This window comes from Sphaeramia orbicularis, chromosome 4 (genome assembly GCF_902148855.1).
Source record: "Sphaeramia orbicularis chromosome 4, fSphaOr1.1, whole genome shotgun sequence".
In the NCBI taxonomy this organism is placed as follows: Eukaryota; Metazoa; Chordata; class Actinopteri; order Kurtiformes; family Apogonidae; genus Sphaeramia; species Sphaeramia orbicularis.
Genome location: NC_043960.1, coordinates 5,777,397 through 5,805,292, shown reverse-complemented (window position 1 = coordinate 5,805,292; position 27,896 = coordinate 5,777,397). Strand labels below are relative to the sequence as shown.

At 36.4% G+C, this 27,896-nt stretch overlaps 1 protein-coding gene across 1 annotated transcript in view; it reads left to right on the top strand.

The window, feature by feature from the left end:
• tdrd5 (tudor domain containing 5) overlaps positions 1-12,206 on the top strand; it is a 34,447-nt gene extending 22,241 nt beyond the window's left edge. The window contains exons 15-17 of the mRNA XM_030132696.1: positions 1,082-1,243; positions 3,554-3,725; positions 12,097-12,206. Coding sequence (XP_029988556.1) covers positions 1,082-1,243; positions 3,554-3,725; positions 12,097-12,206 — 444 coding nt within the window. The remainder of the gene's footprint in view (positions 1-1,081; positions 1,244-3,553; positions 3,726-12,096) is intronic.
• The last annotated feature ends 15,690 nt before the right edge of the window (positions 12,207-27,896 follow it).

The following is a 27,896-nucleotide window of genomic DNA, read 5'->3' as shown; positions in this document are numbered from 1 at the left end:
CGGGAACAAGCAGTCGCGTTTTCCGGTACTCTGGAGGCACGGCTTTGCAGGGGAAGTCTGAAGAAAGGAGTTTGGACTTTTGAATTATGTATTTTCAAAATGTAGCTTGCTTGAACCGTTTTTTTCAGGCTCTCCTACCCTACCTTTAAATTTGTGCTTTATAAATAAAAATGGATTGAATTGGATTGAACCCTCAACTGTTGCCCACATTCCAAAACGAAACATTTTTTTACTTCACATACTCTGTTTATGAGCATGTTACCTTAGTATTATTGCATCTTGTTTTAACTCTCTAATTGTAAAAGTTGCAATATTGCTACCAGCAACATAACTGAATATGAAACAGACCGTAGCTCCAGATAGAGTTCCAAATCCTGTTACCACCTCCCACCAATAGGTGGCGAGCATGTGCCCCTTCAGTCCTAACACCATTTCAGGGCATGTGTTTATTCAAAGTGAAGAAGAAAATCCCGTTTTAAAGGTGTGGTCCTGAATTGGTTTAGTAAGTTGGTAAAGTTAATTTAGTTTTAGTTTGGATAGATAAGGACAAATTTGGATTCTCTTCTGCTTGGATAAAAAGCTACTGAAACTTACTGCATTTTACTTTCTACTAATGTTTAAGTTCATTTGTTTTAAGGATAAAATGACAAAAACCACCAAAACACAAAGAAAATGTCCATGTAAATATGTTCAAAGTTCAATTTTACTCAAAGTTGCACAATCCAGTATGGCTGCCACCCTATGACATCACAATATGCAAATTATATGAGTACATTTGCTCCCATCATAAACTTTGGGTCATACCCAATATTTTTCTCTTTTACAGTGTGACTTTATCTCTAACCGCTTTCAAGATACAGGTTTTTGAAATGTTATCAAAATTGAATTATTTTTTTTAAAACTCTGGCGATTAAAGGGTTAATATGATTCAGACTGATTTGATTTGAAATCTTATTGCTCTTTATATTGATATTCCACTCAAAGTGAAGAACACTTAAGGCAGATATGGCTGTTTTTGTACATATTGACAAAGATTTTGTGGAGGTGTCATTAAAATCTTATTTTGCCATATCTCCTTAAGGACAGCCCATTTAATTTAGTAAGTGGCCGAGGTTTCAACTGCAGCGAGTTGAACCAACAGACACCTGGGAAAGCCCCTACCAGTCCTGCATCCAGCCCTCCTGGCACCCCAGACCTGATCCACACCAAGACGACCCCACCTCACTGCACAGCTGATCAGAAGGTAAGAAGCAACAACTTTATTAATATTATTATTATTATTATCAGAATATATTAGAGTGTAGGTGTCAAACACATAACCCTAATGCCTAACCGTAAACCCTAATCCATGACCCACAGCATCTCCACGCTCCTTTAGCTCCATCCCCCGCGTGAACCTTTCTTCTAAATTGCCCCCCTTCAGATCCATTTATTTTATTTAATTTCTATGCAGAATTTTAGTTCTACTCCGTAAATGTCATTGCCTGTACTGTATCCCTAATGGTTCAGTAAATCAAATATTAAGGAATATGACATGCTTTTTTCATGAAGTACATAAACAATATTTAGCTTTTATTCTTATATACCCTATCTAAAGAGAAATTCAGGTTCACGGGAAAATCACTGCTTATCAATTAATTGTTAATCAATCAACAAGGTCAACCAACTAATCATTAATGAATTAATGGATTATTTGCATCCCTAACCTGAACAAATATGAAAAACCTGAGAAGTAAGTGTAATTTTACCAATATTCTGCCTGTTATTAAATGTTTTGTGTATTTGTAGATCCACTGTGATCTGCAAGTTGTAATGAACATGAGTAAATGATAAACTGAGGCAGAATTTTGTTAAAATAGCATTTACATTTTAGCTTACTGGCCGACAGGCCGTAAGCTATTGTCGTCATGCGGCGTCCGGCGGTGGCGTCTGTCGTCGTCTGTCGTCGTCTGTCGTCGTCTGTCGTCCATTACAGAATTTTCAATCGTCGTCCTCTCCGAAACTACAACTCCGATTGACTTCAAACTTGATATACAGCTTCTTTATGATGATGTCAACAAAAGTTAGTGAAATTATTTGGATCCGGATCTGATTCTGGATTTGGTGTGACTTTGAAACATTTCCCCATTATAAGAGATAGGAAGTGGATCGATGCAATAACTCAGTAAATATAAATGATATCCAGTGTAAATTTCTACAGTCCAGCCCTGATGGGGAGATGACCAAAACATAATGTGCACATGCTGATCAGGATCTTCTTCTAGACCCGGGAACTTATGGAAAATTTAACATGGGCTCTTATGGGGAAAAAATTTCTATTGTCTTTTTCTCTGAAACTTCAGTTCTGATTGACTTCAAACTTGGTATACAGCTTCTGTATGATGATGTCAACACAAGGTATTGAAATTATTTCGATCCAGATCTGATTCTGGATTTGGTGTGACTTTGAAAAATTTTCCCATTGTAACAGATAGGAAGTGGATTGATCCAATAAATCAGTAAGTATCAGTGATATCAAGTTGGAATTTGAATTTTTTACAGATCTGATTGGAATGTAACCAAAACATGGGCTATTTCTGTAATATAATAAATACACAGAACTGGGTGATAATAAATGGCATCTGGATACATTTCCCAAAGCTTTTAATTTGGCCGGTAAGCTATAGGGCCATTGGTCCTATTTTCTTAAGTAACTTCAGGTTGTTCATGTTATCCACATTTTTGAAAGGGTCATATTTTGCTAAACCCACTTTTCTTAGTCTGTGGTTCATTTATTTGTGTATTTTGGACCCTAATAGTTCATACAGTTTGAATTTGAACCCTCCAGGTTCTGCAAAGCTATCTTTATATTCATTCTGGCAAAAAATCCAGTGGATTTCTACAACCAGTTTTAATTCCTCCTTAATTTATTACTTTTGTAACTAGTTGTGTCATCACATTTGCACATATAAGGTCCAGAGTTCTGATGGACATTTCTCAGAGTACGACATAATTGTTTGTCAGCAGTAGCGGTTGTAGTCCATACTGAAAATATGTCCAAACTATAAAATATGCCCATTACCTAAAATGTTCAGTTGTTGGTTGAACGGGACAGAGCAGCACAGCCAACAACCTGGTGGGGGCACGGCCTGAAGTGGCTCATTTGCATTTAAAGGGCCAGTGCTCAAAATGACCTTTCTGGTGTCATTACTCAGAAATAGGGTTGAAGATGGACCTGTGGAGTTGAATTAATGAAGAATTCAGGCCAAAGCAGAGCATTTACAGTTTATGTAGACAACAGGGAAATGTTTGAAAATGCATAATTCCATTTAAAAAAGCAAAATATCACTGCTTAAAGGATAGTTTGTAGATGTAAACATTTTCGTAATGTAATTTTCCTTTTTTTACTCTAAAACATAGAGAAAAGTTTGGAGTTGACATTATTTATAGGGTATTTTGTTATTATTTTGAACTAAAATGAGTTGGACATCCCTGTATTGGAAGATAAGGCACCATAGATGATAAGATTTAAGTTTTTTGTTTTCTAATTAAAGACATTTCTAACTGTTCTCAGACGTTGACTGAGACCCCTCCAAAGTCTCCATCCAGTGGAATTTCCAGTTCCTTGTGTCAAACACCAGACGAGGCACAGATGTGGTCTCTGGTCAAGTTCGAAACACCTTCACTATTGAGGACCCTGACCGTCCAGACCCCGGACCTGGGTCAAATCCAGGACCACTCTAAAGGTACGCACGCATGCTCAGATTTGAACATAAATGATTATCCTACAGCCAGTTCATAGAACATACATATTTTATATTTTTTTGTTTGTTTAGAAATAAGTCAACCAGAGTAATTGTGACTTTATTTTAGTAAATATGTTTATCTACGGTGAAAATGTTTGACAAATTAGTTAAGATCTAACTTTATGGACACCACAACCTAGGAATAGTTACAGAATGAAACAGACAGTAGATGGTCTTTATCATCTGTGCACAAAAAAGAAATAAAAATGCATTAGAAACAGGTGTAGGTCGATTCATCCAGAGTAAAACACACAATGTTTATTTGTATTAAAATGTATTAAATTCAGTTTTGTAAATATCAAGCCCATACAAGTCTTTAAATAGTCTGAAAACAAACCTGGCTGGTTTTATTTGGAAATTTTATTAGATTTTATTTATCTCTTTGTCATAGTCACAGAAATAAATTAACGCTTTCTTTATATTAGGCTGTTGGCAAAATGTAGTAGTTGACAGAATAGCATAGCAGGTCATAGAAGAACAGTGGTTTGGAGCAGGAAAGAGAATTGTTATTTTATATTAGTTATTACATTGTTGAACTGAATCGAAAATCCAAATCAAATTGAGCCCCTAAAATCCTGACAGGCATGTGTTAACATGTTTTTATTTTCTGCAAGTTCATTATCCTGTGCACAAAAGATGTTCATTGTCTTTTGTGTTGTTTGCCCAACACTTGGGAAGTAGTTAATTATTGTGTGCAAACACAATGAAAAATGTCACCTATTGAGACGATGGGCTCTGTTAATTAATAAATAAAAACAACAAAACGTTATGAATTCTTAAAGAAAAAAACAAGTCAGTCAGTCCTCAAATCAATACATAAATCTGGATCAGTGTCATCCAACTACAGCTGGGCGATGTTATGACCTTAAATGGTGATCAGTTTTTACTCAACTTATGTGGCTGGGCTATTTCTTTTAACAATCTGTCCTGGAAATGTCAAAGATGAGCTAAAATGTCACATCAGATTTAAAATGTCCTACCCTCTGGAGTCTTTCAGGACAAAAATATTTTAGAATTGGACATTTTTGTCCTGAATGACTCAAAAGGGTAATGCATTTTTTTCCACAGTGTTCTGATGATTTATTTGAAAAATTAAAATTCTAAACTTTATTGAGAGACTTTGTTGCAAAAAGCTGCATAACATAGCAATAACGTAGCCAAACTGATTGCCAGAGGAAAAGGAAAAATTGTGTCAAATGGACAAAAATGTCCATTGGGACACATCAGAGTTCAGTTTTTACAGTTTTTTCATACTGTACTAGGGATGTCCCGATCCGATCTTAAGTTCAGTATTGACTGCTGATCTGGCAGTTTTTAGAAGATTGGATCAGATTTAGTTGCGATCTGGGCCCGGTTCTGCGTGGGTTAAAGAAATGTCCTGTTCTTAAATTAAAGTTTCTGAAGGTAGAGAAAAGGAAAATTAGCTGCACAACAGCGGGAGGCTTAGAGGGATTAGTAAAACATTTATAAGTTTGACTTTCACTTTATGGTCCGGTAGTGATGCACGAGTCGTTTTTTTTTCAACCCGCAGGGCTTTTGTGGAATTATTTGACATGCCCCATCCCGTCCCGCAAATAAACTGACGTTCTTTTGACCCACCCCACAAGTAACCCACTGATCCATGTATCACTAACGCACGGCACGTAACACACCCCATATAATCCCTGGACGGACCTGTCCATAGACACACTACAGCAGTGGCAAACATACGGCCCATGGGCCAAAACCGGCCTGTCAAAGGTTCTAATTTGTCCCACAGTATGAATTTGGAAAGAGCAAAAATTCTGCTAAAGTCATTAAGAGTCAAAGGTGTCATACTTGTTCTAGTTCAGGTTCCACATTCAGCCCTATTGTGGTCCCAAGTAAAATAATAGTATAATAACCTATAAATAATGACTCAAATTTAAATCAAAATTTCATTGTAAAAAGTTGGAATCGGATCGGTATCAGATCGATATCGGCAAAACTAATCCTAAAATAAATCGGATCAGAAGCAAAAAAAAAAAATCCAGATGGGGACATCACTATACTGTTCTGGTACATTTTTGGAATATATAAGTCATCACATAGTTAATAATTTTGTTAGTCACATAGCATGAGTCATATTTTTGGTTAAATTATAATATCTGTATAAAATGAATCAGCTGTGTTAGGAGAGTAAAGTTATACAGGTGCCACAGTTTAGCCAAAAACATGTCTTGGGTAATTACACTATGAGGCTAACTACTTGTAAAGGTATCATTTCATCTGAACAGTGTCCATTTGGTTTTGGAAATGAAGTCATAACGTAGACACAAAGGCTCATTCAGTGTCGCCCACTCACATTTTCTAATACAATTGTACAATGACCTTCATTAACCTGCACATACATCCCCTGCCTCTGCCTCCCTCGCTCTGTCCACACACACTGAAAAGCCTTCAATGAAATTAGAGTGTGTTCATGGATGCAGAGAGGACGTATTGATTTCCGTCCTGCTGCTTGCAGTGGTGGATGTTCCTGCACTAAGAACCTGACACAGATTCAATTAGACCTGTTACCAGAGCTATTTGACCCAACAAGCTGCTTTCATTGCATTTGTCCTGATATCGATACACTGCTGCTCCACAATGCTTTCTCTAGCACAATGTTAATGAAAAAAAGCAGAACCCTCTGTGCACAGCAGGGGTGGGGGGGACACGGTACATTTATCTCCAAATCGCTTTCACTGACAGGGTAGCAACACAAACCGCTTTTCACAGCAGTAGCCGACGAACAGATGAAAACAGATAATCACAGGATTTTAGTGCAGATTCAAAGATATTTTCCTGCATGTACTTCCATCGTATGTGTTTTCTGACACCGTGGACGTTCAGACATCCCACAGAAACCAAACAAATGACTTGCTAATGTAGAGTTGACCTTTGACCCTTGTAAGTATTTTTTTTTTAGAAGAGGTTGACTGCGCTGCTAATTTACACTACATGGACAAAAGTATGTGGACACGTTGAATTCAGATTTTTCATTTCTTTACCCATGGCAGCTGTTCCTGCCTTTCAAAGTTAATTCAACTTGTTTAGGTCTGAAAATGTCACTGAGGACAGGCAAAGTTAGGGTTAACCCTAACCCTAACTAGGGGTGTGTATTGGCAAGAATCTGGCAATACGAAACAAATCACAATACTAGACCAGGGATTAAAGTTCTCCGTCACCACGATGGATTTCCGTCAAATGGAAAAGTTGAGGGGGGAAAAAAGTCATATTGAAGTAACTTCCCCACGTGACTCCGCGATCCTGTCCTGGGTTTGCTGTCCTGGGTCTGCAGGTGTTTAACACAGGCACACCACACACAGGGGGCTGATACGTTTAACAGTGATGATAATAAGATGACTTCTTTATTTTTATGTCGGGAGAAGAGACTGATGACTATTTATCTTTGGAAGGAAACGCTGCTCATTATGTGCCTCAGAAACACATGGACAAGTTCAGCTTTACCGAAGTTCAGCCTCCAGACTAACTTTAGTTTAGTGCTAACAAGTAGCTTTCATTATGAAAGAACCACAGCGAAAAGGGAAGAAGACAGAACTGATCTACATGTACCTTCATGTTTGGGTTCATAGCTTATCTCCTCTTGCCATTATATGACTAGTGTGTGTGTGTGTGTGTGTGTGTGTGTATGTGCCCTTCCCGTGCGTGCGGCTGTGCGCGCCGCGGCCTTACGCGGTTACGCGCCCGACTGCATAAGTGCTTTATTTTGACCCGTTTAGCATCTTATTTCTATCTGTGTGGTACAGTACGAAGATAAAACTGAATGAATGAGTAACACCCTTGGCAAAGCCACTGTATTTTAAATCCCCTCAGAGAGTATCTGGAACGGAATATAATTTCTGTTTCAGTTGACGTAATTTCTTCCAATCAAAAGAGAACATGATATTGGCGGGAGGGGGTTGTGGACGCAGGTTTGACGACGTACAGATTATTTTGGCTAGCATATACGACATCATGGACACGTTTGTAGAGGAAGGTGCTGAAGTGGGAACTATTGAGAGATGCGTGAAAAATAGATGGAGGTGAGCATGGCTTGATGAGAAGGGAGATGATGGAACTCCAATTAGATCATGGTGCAAAAAAATGAAGCAGCCTGGTGCATGCATGTGCGTTGTTTACCACAAGAAAATTCTGTATGAGTTGGTTAGGGTTACATTTACACAGACATTTTCCCCAAAATTCATGTGCTGTTGGAGTTATGTTTTAGGAATTCCTAAATTGTTAAATGAAAAGTTTTTCACTCATTTTTTGCAGTAAGGTTTTCTTTTAGTTATTTTCACTTGCTTCAAAGGTTTTCATACCCTTTAAAATTAACCGGAGAGCACCAAAATTGACCTGAAGCTTTAAAAATTTTCTGGGGGAGGACCCCCAGACCCCCCACCAATACCACTCATGACATTTTTTGTATCCGTGTTACTAATGTTCTACACCTGTACACTCTCCCATTCAGTGTGTTTTACAGTATTGCCAAATTTGACTATATAAACTTGTACACTGTAGTAGTATTGTATTGCATCATTTTTAATAGTGGCCAATGATTTTGACCAGAAGAAAATTTTCAGTCAGATGAAAAATTTTTGCTTTAATCCCTGTCCAGTAATATGCACAAATACTAAACACATTTTTATTTGATCAGAACAGTTTAAGATCCTGTTCAAATGTTCGTATTCTGTTTGTTCATAGCTAACATCATAACATTATTTTTGTACAATCCCAACAAAAGAACTAACATTATTTAATAAGAGAGTTAAATAATAAATAAAATGTAAACAAAAAACAAAAATGAACCTCCACAGTATCTGCATTTGAATAAATACCTAAAAATATCAATACAGTACTTTTTAATATTGATACAGTATTGTGAAATGAAATATCGTGATATATTGCAGAACCAATGTTTTCTTACACCCCTAACCCTCATGAAATGGACATGGTGGCCAAAGTGTTAATGCTGTAAACTGGCAATTTGAGGAAAACAAGATGGATGCCCATTGTCCCCTCCCATGAACTTTGATTGGATTTAAATCCCACCACTGCTTCGCCTAAACCAATTTTAACTTGGATTACGCAATTTGCCCCTGCTCACTCATGCATGAAAACCTGGGTCAGTAAATTTGGACAAATATCCACCAATCCCCTACCTACCGACGTCCAGAAAAGAAAATTCCAAAAATGATCAAATGCGGAACTGGGGGTAATTTTTCAAAACGTATAGTTTTTTTTATACACCCTGTATATGGACAAAAATATTGGGACACATCATGTCTACAGCTGTAAGATGTCCTGTTCATGATGATTTGAGATAAAAACATCAATATTTCCTTGAAGTTTAATGGTAGATTTTTCTTCCTCAGTGAGATGTGAAGAAAGTAGATGGTTAGTTGTGGCAGAAAAATGTTGTTTTACAGTCAGAGCAGGAAAAATATTTTAGAAATTTAGAGGTAGAACATTTCAGATCATAGTCATGGATCTACAAATACACAGAACATTTAGTAATAGGCTGAATATGTGAAATCTCGCTTACTTCTATTAAGATATTAACAGTGGGCTGTATGTTTGACACCCCTGTTCTAGAGCATCAGGTCAGCAGCTTTGTCACAAATACAAATGCTTCTCAGTCTATATATAATTTGTCCTGCCTGAACCACTTTATCTGATGTCCTTACTGGGATTCAGACACCTGACGTCTTATTTGGTGATAATAATGTTCAGAAACATCACATACCTGCCATCTATCACTGCATCCTGAGTTTTCATAAAGGAGATAATGACATTTACTGACAACTAGGGATGCAATGGTATAGGGTATCCATGGTTCAGTACGTTCTTGAGTCATGGTTTGGTACGGTTTGGACACAGAGCCCGGCTGGAGCCTGGCTGTGTGTCTGAAACATAAATGTGAGCTGATTGAGAGCCTTAAGGCTCATTTATGTTCCTTTACGTACGTAAATAAGTTCATGAGTTTCTAACATTGTTGTCCATCACTACCTTCATACCTCCATGCGTCCTGTATGTTGAAATGAGCGTTTCTCAGTCAATCCATCAGAGGGTACTGCTCTTAATTACCATACTGGCTGAATACCATGAAGAAGAGTAAAGTTTTTGAGAAGAAGAAGAAAGTCAATAATAACAAACATGGCGACAGCAGAGGAGGATTTACTGATGTGAATACTAATGTTAATATTGAGAAGGGTAGTTGGAAGTAGAAGGGCTGTGCTCCGTGTCTGACTCGAGCCGGGGTCCGCCGCTCCCGGCTTGCGGTGCGTCCAGGTTGCGTCGCTTCTGGCGTGTGCTGGGGTCTGCCGTGTGGCTGGGGCCAGGGCTCACTGAGTCCGGCTCCACACATAATGCTCTAGCCGGGCTCCGTGTCCGGCTCCAACCACCGACAGTAGAATTCTGTTAGCCAGCCATCTTACAAAGCTCTAATATAAGCGTGAGTTGTCTGTAAATGTCATTTGAAAATGACAAATGAGCCGCACCGCGGTAAATGCTCACACCAAACGGTGAGGGGTGTCCCGAACGGTATGACTGTACAACGTGTACCATTGCACCCCTACTGGCAACTGAAGGAAAAGGGATGTTACATGGAATAAAACCACTCTGCATTTGAACATGGAAACATTTCATATAATGTGAGTACACAAAGTCAGCACAGATACAAAATAACTTGGCCATGTTTTGATGTTTTAATGTTACTGTTGCTATTGTAGCGTTAAATCTGTCTGGATTAAAAGACAAATCTGTACATGATTAGTTTGTGTTTATGTGTGAAGATATTTTTGTTGAAGTTGGAGAGTTCATTTCAGTAATAATTTGATAAGAGGTTTTTATTTTGTTTTCATTTAACATATATCATGTCATATATCATTTAACATATTGTTGCTGTCGGGCGGAAACCTCTTATGTCCAAAATGGTTATTTTTCAGGAGACTGGGAAAACAATGTATATTCTAAATCAGGGGTGTTAAACTCATTTTAGTTCAGTTTTAGTCCACATCCTCCCAATATGATCTGAAGTCAGCCAGGCCAGTAGATTAATAACTTAATGATATATAAATAGTGTCAACTATAAACTTCTCTCTGTGCTTTAGAGTGAAAAAAGTAATACTACATTATGAAAATACTTACATCTATAAATTATCCTAAAAAAAAGTGAATAACATGAACAATGAAAAAAATTTAATTTATTAGGAAAAATAAGTGCAATTTTAACCATATTATGCCTCAGTTTCTCATTTGCACAAACATTACAACTTCACAGTGGATCTACATATACACAAAACATTTAGTGACAGGCAGAATATTGGTGAAATTACACTTATTTTTCTCAAGACATTTAGGTTATTCATAGTTTTTTGTAAAAGAATAGTTTTTCAGCACAGGGGTCTTCGGTTTGAGACATTTTCGACACGTTTTCAGTGAAGGTGTGTGTGTGTGTGGGGGGGGGGGGGGCTCCAGAACTCCCGGAAAACCAAAAGTGAAACTTTACTCGTTTCAACATCTGACCTTTTTCTGCACCTCTGTTATACTCTCTGTTGTCATGTTTACCCCCCCCCCCCCTTTATTGGCGCCCCAGCCTCAGAATAAAGTGGATTTTTTTTTGCATGGGCACTGCTGCAGATTGTATACAGGGGAAACCCTGCACATGGGTTCTGCTTGTGTCCACCCTGCTTCCCGAGTGTTTGCATTCTTCACATAGGCCACATGTATTTGTTCAGTACACCTCTACCCAGTATCAAAGACCCCAAACTGACATGGTTCAGTACAAACAAGTGCACCGTTGCACCCCTATTTGTAAACGTAAATATTTTCATGTTATTTTACTTTTTTACACTAAAAGAGCAGAATTTGGAGGTTTCATTATTTCTAGGTTATTATGATAATATTTTACTGGTCTGACCCACTAGAGAACAGATTGCCCTCAATGTGGAACCTACATTAAAATGGTTTATATCTTCAGTGTAATTTTTGAATGTCACACATTCATCCCAAGGGTCAGATTGGACCCTTTGGCAGGCCGTATGTTTAACACCCGTGTTTTAAATCAATGAATAGAGGTAAGAGATGTAGTCACAAGCTGTTGTCAACACTGATCATTGGGTAAATATTTCTAAAACCATCAGGCCAACGTGAAAACTGACTAATAGAATCATTTTATGACAATTAAAAAGACCAAAAATGGACTTAAGAGGTTTCCACCCGACAGCGACGACATATCAGTAAAATGAAGACGTGTATTCCAGTTCACATGTAAGAATGTCCTTCTGTTTACATTGTGTTTTTCCAGGTTCTCCAGGTTTTCAAGGTTCTCCGTTCCACCTACATAGCACCAACATCCACTTTCCTCTGTTCGGGTCCAAACCACAGCTGTCCCTACGGTCTTCAGTTCCCTTCTGACTTTTTTAGATGGTCTTTGTCACTTTAATGTTGTGATCCATTTCAAAGTACCAGTTAGATTCTTCCCGTAGTGAGTTGGACTCTGTTGGTTTAATGTTGGTCTCTTTGTTCGATGGACATAAACAAAGTAGATGGCAGTTCTTGTAAATTATAAATAATTTTATGGATTCTTTTATTTTGGAGTTTTTTCATAACCTTGTAGTCTTTTATCATTTTCTCAGAAGCCATCGATGTGTCAGTGATAAAGGGTTTTTCTGAAAATCTTAAGTTTAATATCTGTCAATATTCCTGTTCTGGACAGAATGAAAAAAATTAAAAACTGTTAAAATGAGCAGTTCATTAATGTGTCCATCACAAAATAAGTGTTTTGTCAGTAGTTTGTTTTGGAAATAAACAGACCTGATTTGATATACAAGTTTATACTCCAGGCAAATGTATCATGTGGTTCTTAACGTTTCTAAATCAATTTAAACACGAAACAGGATGTGATTAATTCTACCGTGTAGCAGATGGGTGAAATACTTCTGCACCTTCTACTCAAAACAAATGAGTTCCGTTAAGACAAAACCACAGTGTTGATGGATTCACAGACATTTTTTGTGCTGAAAAAACACAAACACTTTGTATAATTTAGGAAGTACTTGGCCCAGAAGCGAGCCATTTATTTTGCTTAACTGTACATTAATCAGCATCTAGATAATAATAATGGATTAGATTTTTATAGCACTTTTCAAGGCACCCAAAGCGCTTTGCATTGTTGATCTATTATTCATTCACTCTCACATTCTCACTCAGTAGGTGGTAAACTACGTTTGTACCCACAGCTGCCCTGGGGCAGATGGAAGTGTGGCTGCAGATTCAGGCCAAATGGCCCCTCCGACCACCACCAAACAGTCATACGCATTCATACACCAGTGTGAGGCAAGGATGGTGAAGTGTCTTGCCCAAGGGCACAACAGCACATGACTAGAGCGGGATTCGAACCACCAACCCTTCGGTTAATGGATGACCCATGCTACCTCTTGAGCCATGGCTGCCCTCAATACACATCCACTGAACTTCACCTGAAATGTCATAAGTTCACTTAGTCATAGTCATAGTTTATTTTCAGTCATATATACATTTCAAAACAGCAGAAGAAGAGAGAAAAAAATAATACAATTGGACTGAAAAAGGCTCAGGCAGAAGCAAAGCTAATTAATGCCCTCCTACTTTACAGCTTAAGCTACACAGTACATGGTGTCAAGTAAAAAGGAAAAAAAAAAAATAAATAAATAAATAAATATATATATATATATATATATATACATAAATGTGGAGCACCACACAGCTGCATTGTGACCACAGTGGCACAAACACAGAAACTGCTTCATTGCCTCTTACTACTGCAGCTGCTTGTAGCTCCACTTCCCACAATGCACATTGCGACAAATTTCCAAAAATGCCAGAGTAACCTACCGTCTCTGTAAACAAATGGATTGTTTATGATGGAGTAGCCTTCGAAATTGTTCACAGTGAGGGAAGAGATTCAGGTGTGTAATCAGGCAAAGACTTACGGTTTTGTGATACTTATGCTATGTCGGGTTTTATAGATTTTTTTTTTGTATTATTATTTAATTTTTATTTAAATTTGCTCATACTATTATACAAGACATTTTACATACATTAGCATATCTAATCAAACATCCCCATAAGGCACACATGGGAAAAAAATGGATATCTGCAGTAGATACTGATTACAATTAATAACAAATGAAACATGAATGACAAAAATATATATATATATATGTATATGACCACTTCTGAATGCTTATTGCATTAAAACCTTTATCATGGAATACAATCTCTTTGTAAATATCTCTCCCTGAGTTCTAAGTACATGAGCAATTTGCTCCATTTGATAGATTTCCCTCACTTTCTCAGTCCACATGTTATATGTGGGAGGTTCAGGTTTCAACCACTTGATAGTGATGCATTTAATGGCTGCCGTTTGTCAAATTCGCAAGAGGTATTTTGGGTTTTACAGATTTGATGAAAAATTGGAGACAAAAGTCATATGTTGTTTTAAGTGAGATGTGAACATCGTAGCATAAAAGCAAAGATAATTTAAACCAAACTAACCAATGCACTGATATTTATCCTAATATAAAACTATATTCTGACATTAGTCATTATTGTTTTGTATCTCAGACCCCTGTTAGAAAAGAAACACCTGAATTCAATGTGTCCACATACTTTTGTCCATATGGTTTCCTAGTAGAGCTGACATCCTTGCCCTTTGCTTCAACAAGTCTAGTATCGATTATCTCATACATACACAAAATATGTTTTTTCCTGTTCTTTCTTCCCCCACGTGTCCTATAATGTACAGATGGGTTTCTGTTCCAGTCATTCTGCAGCTGGTTTTCCTCTGCCCGGGTCTGAATAAATCCCCCAAAGGACCCTGATTAATCCAGACCTTACAACATCTTGCTGACTAATTACTATTTTTTAATACAAATCTATTTTCCTTTCATTGGACCGAGCTCAGTGAAGCGTCGTTCTAATGACATCTTAAAATCTCATCTCAGAGGAAATATAAAGAGAAAAAGCCGGCGGAGAAGAGCAATAAACAAAACGTTGAGACAACCTTTAAATTTAATGTTTGCTGCAGTTAGTCGAGGGATTTAACGGAACAGACGTGACATTTACTTGGATAATGTTATTGTTTAGGGAAGTGGAAATGAGCCTCCATCACAATACTGACCTCGACCTCCGTTTGTCAAAAAAAAAGTTAGATATCTGTTAAAGCTTTTGTGTCATTAAAATGATCTCTGCATCATGTTTGGTTTATTTTCAGGTCAGACTTTTGTGGTCTCTGGCAGCTTTTTTTAATTTATTTTTTATTAATCATTTTTATTTTTTACTTATAAAATCACAACAAGAAACTACAAGTCACCAGAAATAAGAAAAAAAAAACAATAATCAAACCCCCCCCCCCAAAAAAATAAAGACAATAGCCATGAGGGAAAAACAAAAAATAAAAAAAACTAATAGATGACAATAGACAAAAATCACGAGAGAAGGAAAAAAAAATTGAACCAAGTGTACATATACGTGTATATTATACACCCACATATGTTAGAAGACACTAGACAGAAAAAAAAAACAGTAAAATAAACATACAATAGAAAAAAACAGGTTAAAAAATAGGACCAATGGCCCTGTGGCTTACTGGCACTTCCTATCTCTTATAATAGGGAAATTTTTCAAAGTCACACCAAATCCAGAATCAGAGCCAGATCCAATTAATTTCACTAACTTCTGTTGACATCATCATAAAGAAGCTGTATACCAAGTTTGAAGTCAATCGGAATTGTAATTTCGGAGAAGAAGACAATTGAAATTTTTGTAACGGACAACAGACGACAGCGCCGGAGGCCGCATGACGACAGTAGCTTACAGCCTATCGGCCGGTAAGCTAAAAAGACAAAACCAAACAACAAAAGTACCTTGAAGTCCTAAAAATACCCTCACATCATTTTACATAAGAGAAAAAAAAAAAAAAAACACAGCACATCCCAGCAGGTTTCATCTCCCATTTCAGGTCAGGCTTTTGTGGTCTTTTGTGTGTTTTTTTAGAAATTATTTTTATGCATGTATGTGTGTATTTATTTATTCATTCTTATTTTAATTATTTTATATTTTTACTTACAACATCACAACAACAAGAAACTGCAAGTCATCATAAATAAATAAAAAAACAATAAGCAAAAACCAAAACAAAAAATAAAGACAATAGCCACAAGGGGAAAAACAAAAAAACTAAAAGATGACAATAGAAAAAAATCATAAGGTGAAAAAAAAAAAGACAAAATATACGTATATATGTACATGTGAGAAGACAATAGACAGAAAACAAAAACTACCCAGAAAATAAACCAAAAAAAAAAAAAAACATACAATACACAAAAAACATTAAAAAAAAAGACAAAACCAAACAAAAGTACATTGGAGTCCTAAAATACCCTCACATCATTTTACATAAAAAACAAAAAAAAACAAAACAGCACATCCCAACAGGTTCCCCCTCCCATTTCAGGTTAGGCTTTTGTGGTCTCTGGCAGTTTTATTAATTAATTAAATTTTTACTTACAAAATCACAACAAGAAGAAACTACAAGTCACCAGAAATGAAGAAAAAACAATAAGCAAAACCCACAGAACCCCCCCCCAAAATAAAGACAATAGCCATGAGGGGAAAAAAACCCAAAATACTACTAGATGACGAGACAAAAACCAAGACAATTGACAAAATCATGAGAAAAAGAATATACATATATATATATATATATATATATATATACACACACACACACACACACGTTAGACAATAAACAGAAAACAGACACTAGACAGAAAAAATAAACATTCAATAGACAAAAAGGCAGATTAAAAAAGACAAAACCAAACAACAAAGTACCTTGGAGTCCTAAAAATACCCTTACATCATTTTACATAAAAAAACCCCAGCCCATCCCAACAGGTTCCATCTTCCTCCTCTTCCCTCCAAGAATCCGTCTCAGCTGGCATCAGCCCTGCCAAGCCCCTCCCACTTTTAACAATGCACTTCTAACCTCTTTTTGTTTGTCTATATTTGTTTAAATTTTCAGTCGGCTTTTCAGATACCACTAAAAATGCCGAGTAAAACAACATGACTTTGGAATAATGCGCTCACTTACATAAAGGTTAAAACTGCACACGTCGTCCTGCATCATTAGTCGGCGTCCTGCTGGGATCTCTGACCTTTACTGGCTCAACCAGTTAGCTTCTTAAAAGGCTCCTAATGAGAACACTGGAGCTCCGATTAATACAGACACACAGTGAAAAGCATTAACCTCCATCCTGCACAAACCTTCAGCTGCAGCCGCGCATTAGCACACCGTGTTCTCATTAGAATCACGCAGGTGGAACTGGACTAGGTGTGGAAATCGATGCAAACATTTGTCTTTTCAGGATGAACACGAAATGGTAAACATTAGCCTGTACACAATGAGCTTTTACTGATTTCCAAGGAGACAAAGTTACAAACAAGCATGTAAACAACCACATACATGCAGAACAACAACAACAGTAGTTAGTAAACACACACATATAAAGCGCTCAAAATGACCTTTCTGGTGTCATTGCTCAGAAATAGAGTTGAAGATGGACCTGTGGAGTTGAATTAAGAAGAATTCAGACTCAAGCAGAGCATTTACAGTTTAGTTCAGGGGTCTCAAACATGCGGTCCGGGGGCCATATGCGTCCCGCCAAAGGTTCCAATCCAACTCCTGGGATGAATTTACAAAGTGCAAAAAATTCCACAGTCAAGGCTGTGGAACTCATTTTAGTTCAGGTTCCATATACAGACCAATATGATCTACAGTCAAATAGTAACATAAGCTACAAAATATAATGACTCCATATTTTCTTCTCGGTTTGATGTGAAAAAAATATTACACTATGCCTATAAATAATGACAACTTCAAATATTTGTCTTTGTTTTACTGCAAAAAATAACATAAAATTATGAAAATATTTACATTATAATTAATAAAATGTGAATTACCTGAACAAATATGAACAACCTGAAATGTCTAAAGAAAATTCTGCACAATTTGAAGTCTTTCCTGCCTGTTACTAAGTGTTAAGTGTCTGTGTAGATCTGATCCAGAATGCACGTGTAGAAATGATAAGTTGAGGCAGAATATTATTAAAATTGCACTGATTTTTCTTACGAAATTGCAGTTTTTTCAGGTGGTTCACATCTTTTTTGTTTGGATAGTTAAAAGTATTTTCATAAATTCATGTTTGTTTTTTTTCCCACTAAAACAAAGACAAAAATTTGGAGTTGTCATTATTTATAGGTTATTCTGTTGTTATTTTACTGGTCCGGCCCACTGGAGATCAGATTGTGCTGAATGTGGAACCTGAAAGAAAATAAGTTTGAGACCCCTGGTTTATGGAGACTACAGGGAAATGTTGGAAAATGAAGAATTCCATTTAACAAAGCAAAATACTCCTTTAAGGAAACATTGATATATTTTTTTTTTTTATGTCTCAAATCATCATGAACAGCTGTAGACATGTGTCCCAATATTTTTGTCCATATAGTTTATAAACATTATCCCTATAACACCAAATGTATCATATTTGATACATAAGTTTTGAAGCCCTCTACATGATCAGTGTGATATTTTTTGTCTTGAAAAACCTGATGTATACAATGAGATACATGTAATACACAGATAATCCACCAGGGGGAGGAGTTCATTCACCAGAGGCCTTTCCAGTGACACACAAGACTGTCGTTAATGAGGAAGAAGGAGGAACTTTGATAATTTTGAAAAGGAATTATTAATTTGCTAGACATGTTATGATGTTAGACATGTTTGTGTTATATTATGTTTTTGTTTCTTCAAAAATTACACTGGTCAACAACAAATTTGTTTAAGTTTTTTGAGCTGATATAGGATAATTTTGGTGTGCTGAATCCAAAAATCACATTAATTTTGCTCAATCAGGTCAACTTTCTGAACTATGCTACATATTGCGTAAACATAAACATATTGGCTTTTTAACATTTTTGCTTACATTTATGGGCATTTTCACATCACATGATACAAAATTCTTTCATATTTCTTTCAATAAACGAGTTCTGAAGATTTTACTTTTGCCAATTTATGATTAATGGTTTTTTTAATATTACAGGTGAATGAAATGGCTTCGACTAAAAGATCTTGCAAAAATAAGCCTGACGTATTCTGCTACATCTGTGGTGAATACACCATTGTACCTAACAGGAATCAAGTCAGAAGTTTCATAAAGTGGGCTTACCAATCTTATTTTGGTATTATTATATTTTGTGAGAAGATCAAATTTTTCAAAATCAAATTAGCAAAAAAACCTGACCTGATTAAGAAAAACAGATGTCATTTTGGATTTAGCGGCGCAAAATGGTCCTAATTCAGTTGAAAAAACCTAGACAACTTGCAAAAAACATTTTTTTGTAACCCAGTGTAATATTTGAGCATTGAGACCCTAGATGTCAAATATGATACAACAATATTTTTGGTTGTTCAGAAGGACCAATAAAGGCTCCGGTTTCAAAGAACTGGAATTTTCTGTCATTGATTTAATGGTTCAGACTTTACAGGGTTAAATATTTTCTTTGTCTGTATAGTGTACTTCCATCTGATGTGTTTTCTGACACCATGGACATTCAGAGACATCCCACAGAAACTAAACAAATGACTCGCTAATGCAGAGTTGACCTTTGACCCTTGTGAGTAGGTTTTTTTTTTTTTTGAAGAGGTAGACTGCTCCGCTGATGTACAGTATATGGACAAAAGTATGTGGACACGTTGAATTCAGGTGTTTCTTTTCTAACAGGGGTCTGGGATACAAAACAATAATAAATGTCAGAATAGAGTTTTATATTGGGATAAGTATCATTGCATTGGTTAGTTTGGTTGAAATTGTTATCTTTGTCCAAAATTTATCCAAAATGCACCAGAGATGGTCTTTACTTCTCAATATTGATTTTTTTTTTTAGTTATTTTTCTTTTTTCTTTTTATCCATGACTATGATTTTAAATGTTCTACTAAAAATTTTTTCATGCTCTGACTGTAAATAATAATTTTCCTACTTTCTTCACATTTCACTTAAGAAAAATCTCCCATGAAACTTTAAGGAAATACTGATGTTTATAAACTATATGGACATAAATATTGGGACACATCATGTCTACAGCTGTAAGATGTCGCGTTCATGAGGATTTGAGATAAAAAACCGAACCAAAAACAATCCCCCTTGCCTCCGTTCGGGGGGTGGGGTAACAATTTCAACCAAACTAACCAAGGCAATGGTATTTATCCCAGTATAAAACTATATTCTGACAGTTATTGTTTTGTATCCCAGACCCGTTAGAAAAGAAACACCTGAATTCAATGTGTCCACATACTTTTGTCCTTATCGTGTATAAAAGGCTTTATTCAAGTTCCATTTGTGTTCGGGTAGAGGAGGGTGAGCTTCGCCGAGGCAGACGCTCCGTAAACCTTATTAAGGAGGAGAGTAATGTGGTTGTAGCTGAATTAAGAGCCGACAGCAGCAGAGCATCTGTTTACTGAATGAAGCATGAAGATCTGATGGGTTACATGTACAAATGAAACCTTAAAACAATCCAAAGTTACAACTGGGTGCTTCTATGACACTGGGTTTATTTTAGTATCTGTCACTTTTCCATCTTTTTAGACCCAATAACAAAAGGTAAATGTAGACATATTTCCACCCAGGATGGACCTAATAATGACCTCAGATAAATGCAAAAAACACTATGCTCTTGCTCTGAGCCATCCCATAAGTAATGAATTTTTAATCAAATATTGGGTCCAAAAATAGGACCCAAATATGGACATTAAATCTCCTTAGGTGTCAGTGCATTACATGTGAAAACGTATGTAAATGATCTTCTGTAGACTATAAATAAAGACACTGTTAAATGTGTCAATCCTAGTGGTTTTTCTAATCCACACGTGGGTTTTTCATCAATCTCAGTCTCATTACAGGTTTCGTATGTAACCCATCATGTCCACTTGCGTTACATATAGAACCTGCACACTTAACCCTTTCATGCATGAATTATGAGAACCTTAGTCAAAATTTTTCCCTGAGTGTTTTTATTCCTCTTTAGGCATGAAACAAATAATGCAATTGAAAATTTTCTTCTGAAAAATAAATTTAAAAAGTAAATAAATAAAAATAATTAAAATAAATAAATTTATATATATATATATATATATATATATATATATAATGATGAAAAAAAAAATCTTATGAACCTATTTTTCATGAAGTTGCAAAAATGTCCACTCAGCTGGACACACGTTTAATTTTTGACACACAGAAATATGTATTTACTGATAAATTGTGAGAAAACTATGGGGAGGGCTTGTGATACTGGGCGTGTATGCTCAGGAGAGATCTACATAATGTTACCAATTCACGTCAGAAAAGATATGTAGTGTCTTAAAGCTTTAATAAAGATATGTGTAAAAAAAAAAAAAAATCCATGAATATACAGGAGAACAGCTGTAGAATAGCTGTCCACTGTTGTGACCAGTGTGCATGAAAGGGTTAAACACAAATAAATTGTGAGTGATTTTGCAACAGCGGTCATTTTTGTGAAACACTCTGCCTTGAATAATTAGTTCAATTCCCAAAATGTACCTGTGAGAGAATACAAAGATATTAAACAAAATAGTAGCGTGTAATTTTTGTGTCCTTTACAGTAGACCATGTTACATGCAGATTTTTGTATTAAATATAATGTGAAATAATATAAAAATGTGTTTTATCTGAAAAATAGTAAAATAATGAAACAAATATACAACATTCCACACTCCTAAAAACCAAGCTAACACATCTGTCTGTATTTTTTCATTCTACCCCTTGAAGCCTGTAACCTTCTAAAACACAGAAATCATAGCTTTAGCATATTACATTCCAGTTACAAAACATAGTTATCATGATTATAACCAGTGGCGCAGAAAGGGTCCCTTGGGGCCACAAGCAAAAAAAAAAAAAAAATTTAAATAAATAAATAAATAAATATACAGGTGGGGGAGGGGCAAGTTGGACTCAGGGGGCCCCTTCAGAGAATTTGAGACAGCTAGTTGTTACTGCAACTTCTCACTGCTGCTGTGTAGTGAATTAATTCTTTAGACCAGGGGTCACCAGTCCTAGTCCTCGAGGGCCGGAATCCTGCATGTTTTCGATGTATCCCTCTTCCAACACACCTGATTCAAATTGTAAGCCTATCATCAAGCTCTGCAGAAGCCTGATAACAACTGTCATCTGTGCTGGAAGAGGGAAACATCTAAAACATGCAGGATACCGGCCCTCGAGGACCAAGATTGGTGACCCCTGCTTTAGACTGTTTGTGTCAAGTCTGTTGGTCCTTTGGGGGCCCCTGCTGGCTTAGGGGCCCCAAGCAGCTGCCTGCCTTGCCTAATGGCAAGCTGCACCACTGATTATAACACATTACATTCTAATTATATAATGCTTAGGTTTTTCTATGTTCTTCAGCTGTATAATTCGAACAATTTATAGCTTTGCAAATAATTCACCAACCACTGTGACATACTTTTCTGACTCCTCCTTGTGAATGGAGATGCTTGTTTTATGTTAAGATATTTATATATTTCAATGAAACTGTCATTTTTTCTTCAGTTTTCTCAGTTTTTTTTAATATAATTACCACCAACTTTAATCTGAGCTTTTATGAACATCTACACGACCTGTGAATTAAATATAATAAAAAACAGATTTTCTCTGTAAAATGCAAAGTACCAAGGATGATAATATAATAAAAGGTGATAAAACATTTTAGAAAGGTTAACTAGATTTGGGAAAGTAGCCCTGGGTCTTTATGGGTTAATCACTACAGTAATTATCCAATGGATGGATCTGAGTTAAATCCTTTTTTTAATCATGTGCTGTAGTCACTGTAGTTATAGATACTTTTAAGAAGCCCATGTTTTCCAGAAGGAAAGTAAAAACCTAACCTTACAATAGAACAGTGGTTCCCAACCTTTTTTGTCTCGTGACCCCATTTTAACATCACAAATTTCTGGCGACCCCAGACATTCAAAACGTAGACATTTTTCTCTTGGACATATCTAAGCGAGGCCAGGCGGGTGAAGGAATATTTCCATTTTCTGTTTGTTCCAGTTTTGACTGTCAGGTTGAAGTACAGTAATGCATGTGGTTACATGATCGGGTCAATCAAGATATGCCCTCTCAGATATTATATCCTGCATTTTATTTGAACTTGATTTTTATTAGGATAAATGTGTGTTTTAATTCTAATGAAATATATATTGAATCATTAAAAACTATTTTTATTAGTAATTTATTAAAAATTTTTTAATCAAGTCCTAGAAATTTCAGGCGACCCCATATGAATTCCAGGCGACCCCGCATGGGGTCCCAACCCCAAGGTTGAAAAACACTGCAGTAGAATATTAGGTTTTTTTTTACACACACTGGAGTCCAACCCAATCCAATCCATCTTTATTTGTAAAGCACTTTAAAACAACCACAGTGGAGTAAAAAGACTATCACTAGAAAATGGTTAAAGCCTGAAGCACCCACAACTGAAGAATGGATGGACATTGTACAGGACATTTACATTCTGGAGAAGTGGACATTTTGTTTTAAGGGTCAAAAGGAATCTTTTTTCACTATTTGGTCAAAATGGACAAACTATGTTAAATTTGTAATGGATGTGAAATGAATACATCGGTGATGTGAATACTTTTACATGTGAAACATTTCTGTTTAGAGTCATGTAAACATCCACACCTTATAGAGTCTTGTCTTTTCATTGAAGTAAAGGAGTAAGCCCTCTCTTCCAGCCCACTTTTCTTTATTTGCTTTAAAAGTTCTTTATATGACAAAAAATCTTGGATAAGCATTTTTTTTTATGTGATGTGTAGAAATTTAACTGTGCATGTAACAGAAGTTTTGTAAATTGTGCTTTTCCAAATAAAGAATTGAAAAACAAAAAAAACCCACAGTGGACCAAAGTGCTGTGCAGAAAAATAAATACAAACCAAAATAACAGAGTAAAATACAAGATTAGTTTAAAATACATAGAACTGTAAAAATAAAATTTTAAAAAATGAGAAAATTAATAAATAAATAATAAAAATACGGGAGAATAGATAAAGCCTAAATTAAAGAATAAAATACAAGAATAGATTAAAACAGTCGGAGTCGGTCTGGGAATCAGGGTACCTCATGATATGATACGGTATGTGATACATGGCTCATGATAGTATCTCGATATGACGATACTGCAAGTATTGGTATATTGCTCTCAATAACCTATGATATATCTGTGTGTTTAGAGAGGTGGGAACAAAAGCAAACAAAAAATTGTGGTATAAAGTGTGGCAATAGACAAACCCATATTTCGTGCCAGAGTACTGTGGCAGTAAACGTTGCCTTTTTTTTTTTTTTTGTAATGAAACCGTGAAACTTGTCCACAAACAGAAAACCCATAGCTGGATCTTAGGAGATTAATACATGTATGTGAACTAGGGATGCACCGATACCAATACTATTATCGGGTATCGGGTCCGATACTCAGCATGTGTACTTGTACTTGTAAAAGTAATCCGATACAACCGCACCGATACCACTTATGGCAGCGTGACATTCACCTCATAGTGCAGCAGGTACGCGGCGGTGGGATAATGTCAGTAGTGTGGAGATTTTTCAAAATAAACGATGGAGACAAAAGTAACGCTGACTGCAAGTAACGTCACGGATACGGACGCAGTGTTCTGTCCGTCCTCTGCGTACATTCCGTCTGTTTTCCAGGTGCTGGTGGATGAGTACCCAGACGGAGAATACCAGCGGGAACCATGGAGGTAGAGGATCTGTTCTAAGAGCCACTGTGTGAGTTAGAGAAAAACTACTGACACATTTAGGACAACTACCCTCATCAATATCAACATTAGTATCACATTAGTGTTACCTCTGTCGTCTCCATGTTTATTATCACTGACTTTTTTCTTCTCAAAAAACTTTACTTTTCTTCGTGGTATTTGTCCAGTATGGTTAATTCAGAGCGGCGCCCCCTGGTGGATTAATTGACAAACGCTCATTCCAGCACATTAACCCTTTCATGCCTAGTGGTCACTACAGTGGACAGCTATTCTCCAGCTGTTCTCTTGTATATTTATGGATTTTGTTGTTTTAGTTCCACCTCAGCCGACACAGTGGATCATCCCATATACTGACATTCAAACCATTACTGTAACTGTGCTGTTCTTGATAAACCTGATCTGCAGTAACATGTTTGAGTGTAAATCAATTGCTTGTTATTATTATTAGACTGTAATGAACAGGTTTTTTAAAAACAATTTATTTATTTATTTTTTTTTTTTGGCATATTATCTCCATAAAGTGAGTAATAACTAGCATTAGAGTATGTTAAAATGACAAAACATCAGATTAGCAGCATTAAAAAAAAAAAAACAAAAACATAGTTTTCACACAATATGTCAGTAAATACATGTTTCGTTGTCAGGTCTGCGATTAAAATGTAATTCAACAAAACTCATAATAAAGACAGTAGAATATCAAGGAGAGCCTCATTGAAGTTTCCCTCAGTATGTCAGTAAATACATGTTTCTTTGATTCAAAAATCAAACGGATGGTGTCCGGCTGAGTGGACATTTTTGCAACTCCATGAAAAATAGGTACATAAAAAAAATATATTCAATGGCATTGTTTTTTTCATGCCTAAAGAGGAATTAAAACACTCAGGAAAAAATCTTGATTAAGGTTCTCATAACTCATGCATGAAAGGGTTAAATGTCAGTAGCAGCACTTTGTTCCAGTCAGACTAATGACAGAGACAATAAAGCACATTTACAAAAGGAGCTAAGAACTGGAATGATATTATTAAGTACTCATATCGGTACTCGGTATCGGCAAGTATTCAAATTTAAGTAGTTGTACTCAGTCTGGAAAAAAGTGGTATCGGTGCATCCCTAATATGAACTGCTTTGTGTGGCGATTGTGATTTTATGTTTTTAACGTGTAAACAAGGTGTTTTCAATCACACACATCATTTTCGAAAGAGGCGCCTATATTTTCATCCTCGTGTCAAATTCATTACTGCTGTGTTAATTAGAGGACAACTGGAGGAAGAGCAGAGATGATTCATTCTCCTGTTAATCCCTCTGGTCTCCAGTTCTTCTACACACACAAAACTCACTAAATCAGCAGCAGAACCAGCACTTTTAATGAAGATTTCTACGCAATGAATTTAATAGGTTTGACTTGGTTTCACAGAAACCAAGACTCATTCACAGACTAATAAAAGTGGGTTTAGATAAATATGAGCCCTTTAAAAAATGTGAATAACATGAACAACTTGAAGTTTCTTTAGAAAAGTAAATGCTTTTTTTTTATTCACTTTTTTTACTGACATTCTGCATCAATTTTGACAAAGATATTCATTTTAAATGTCATTAACATTATATTAGTCTGAGTGTCCCATTTGTTTTAACAATGAAACAAACAAAAAGAGCATTAACAAGTAGGGAGTGAATTGCAGTTATTGTGTTTACTATATCTAATCTTCTATACAAAAATAAAAGCATCAAAGTCCGGTATTGATGTATGGATGTATTCCATCCATTTCTTCCAGCATGTAACAAACAAGTCCTTCTTATAGTTCACTTCTGCAGTAAGTCTCTCCATCTTATATATGTCCACTGTAATGTCCATCCACATGCTCAGTAAATGCTATTTTATCAATATTCTGCCTCAGTTTATCATTTACACATGTTCGTTACTACGTACAGATCACAGTGGATCAACATATACGCAAAACATTTAATAACAGACAGAATATTGGTAAAATTACACTTACTTCTCTTCTCAGGTTGTTCATATGTCTTCAGGTTAGGGATGCAAATTATCCATTAATTCATTAATCATTAGTTGATTGACCTTTTCGATCGATTAACAGTTAATTGATAAGAGGTGATTTTCCTGTGAACCTGAATTTCTCTCAAATTAAGCAGGAATTCAAACAGGTTGTAGAAATCCACTGGATTTTTGCCCAAATAAATATAAAGATAGTTTTGCAGAACCTGGAGGGTTCAAATTCAAACTGTATGAACTATTAGGGTCCAAATACACAAATAATGCCGCGTTTCCACTACGTGGAACCAGCTCGGCTCGGCTCGACTCGGTATTCCTGGAGACCGCTTCCATTACAAGATACTACCGACTTTACAGTACCTGGTCGTCATAGTGATGCAGCGCGTTACTTCCATGTCGTCTGTTCAGAGAGTTGCTGAAAACTCGCTCGTTGCGTGTTGTCTCGTCTGAATTTTTATGTCAGCCACCAAAGACTGAATCTCCTCGACCGACCATGGTGTAGTTTTGGGCTGTTATCATGTAGATTAATGTATCGCTATATTTACTGTCAACTTCTGCATTTGTTTTTTGTAAAACGGCGGGTCACAGAGAAAACTGTCTGACCAATCAGTGGTCTGCAGTGTGTACACGTCACGTTTTAGTATCTGGTCCCCAGTCCTGGAACCTCTGCGGAGGTGATACCAAAAAAGTAGTACCGGGTACCAGATCCCAGGTCCTTTTTCGTAATGGAAACGCAAAAAAGGCCGAGCCGAGTCGAGTTGAGCTGATACCATGTAGTGGAAACGGGACATAAATGAACCAAAGACTAATAAAAGTGGGTTTAGACAAATATGAGCCTGTTAATATATCACACATGCATGGGGTGAACAAAGACCTCTGTACATGTGAAATAAAACTTCCACTCATATTTCAGTAGTAAATTATTGGTGTGTAAATCTGACATCATTGATCCAATCTGAATGTCATGTTTTGTTTCCTCTGTGGACTTCATCTCTCCTAAACTGCTGACGTGTACGAACAGACGGTGAAAACGCTGCGGTAGAGGCCGTCACTGCTGCTTTTCTTTCATTTTGCTTTTATTTAAAAGAAGTCATCTTCCCACCTGTCACAGCGACCCTCCCCTCTAACCCCCGTCTCAGCCTCTTGCCAATCTAAGTGTGAAAATTTATGGCTGTTGTGAATTAATGGAGGCCTTGAAGAGAC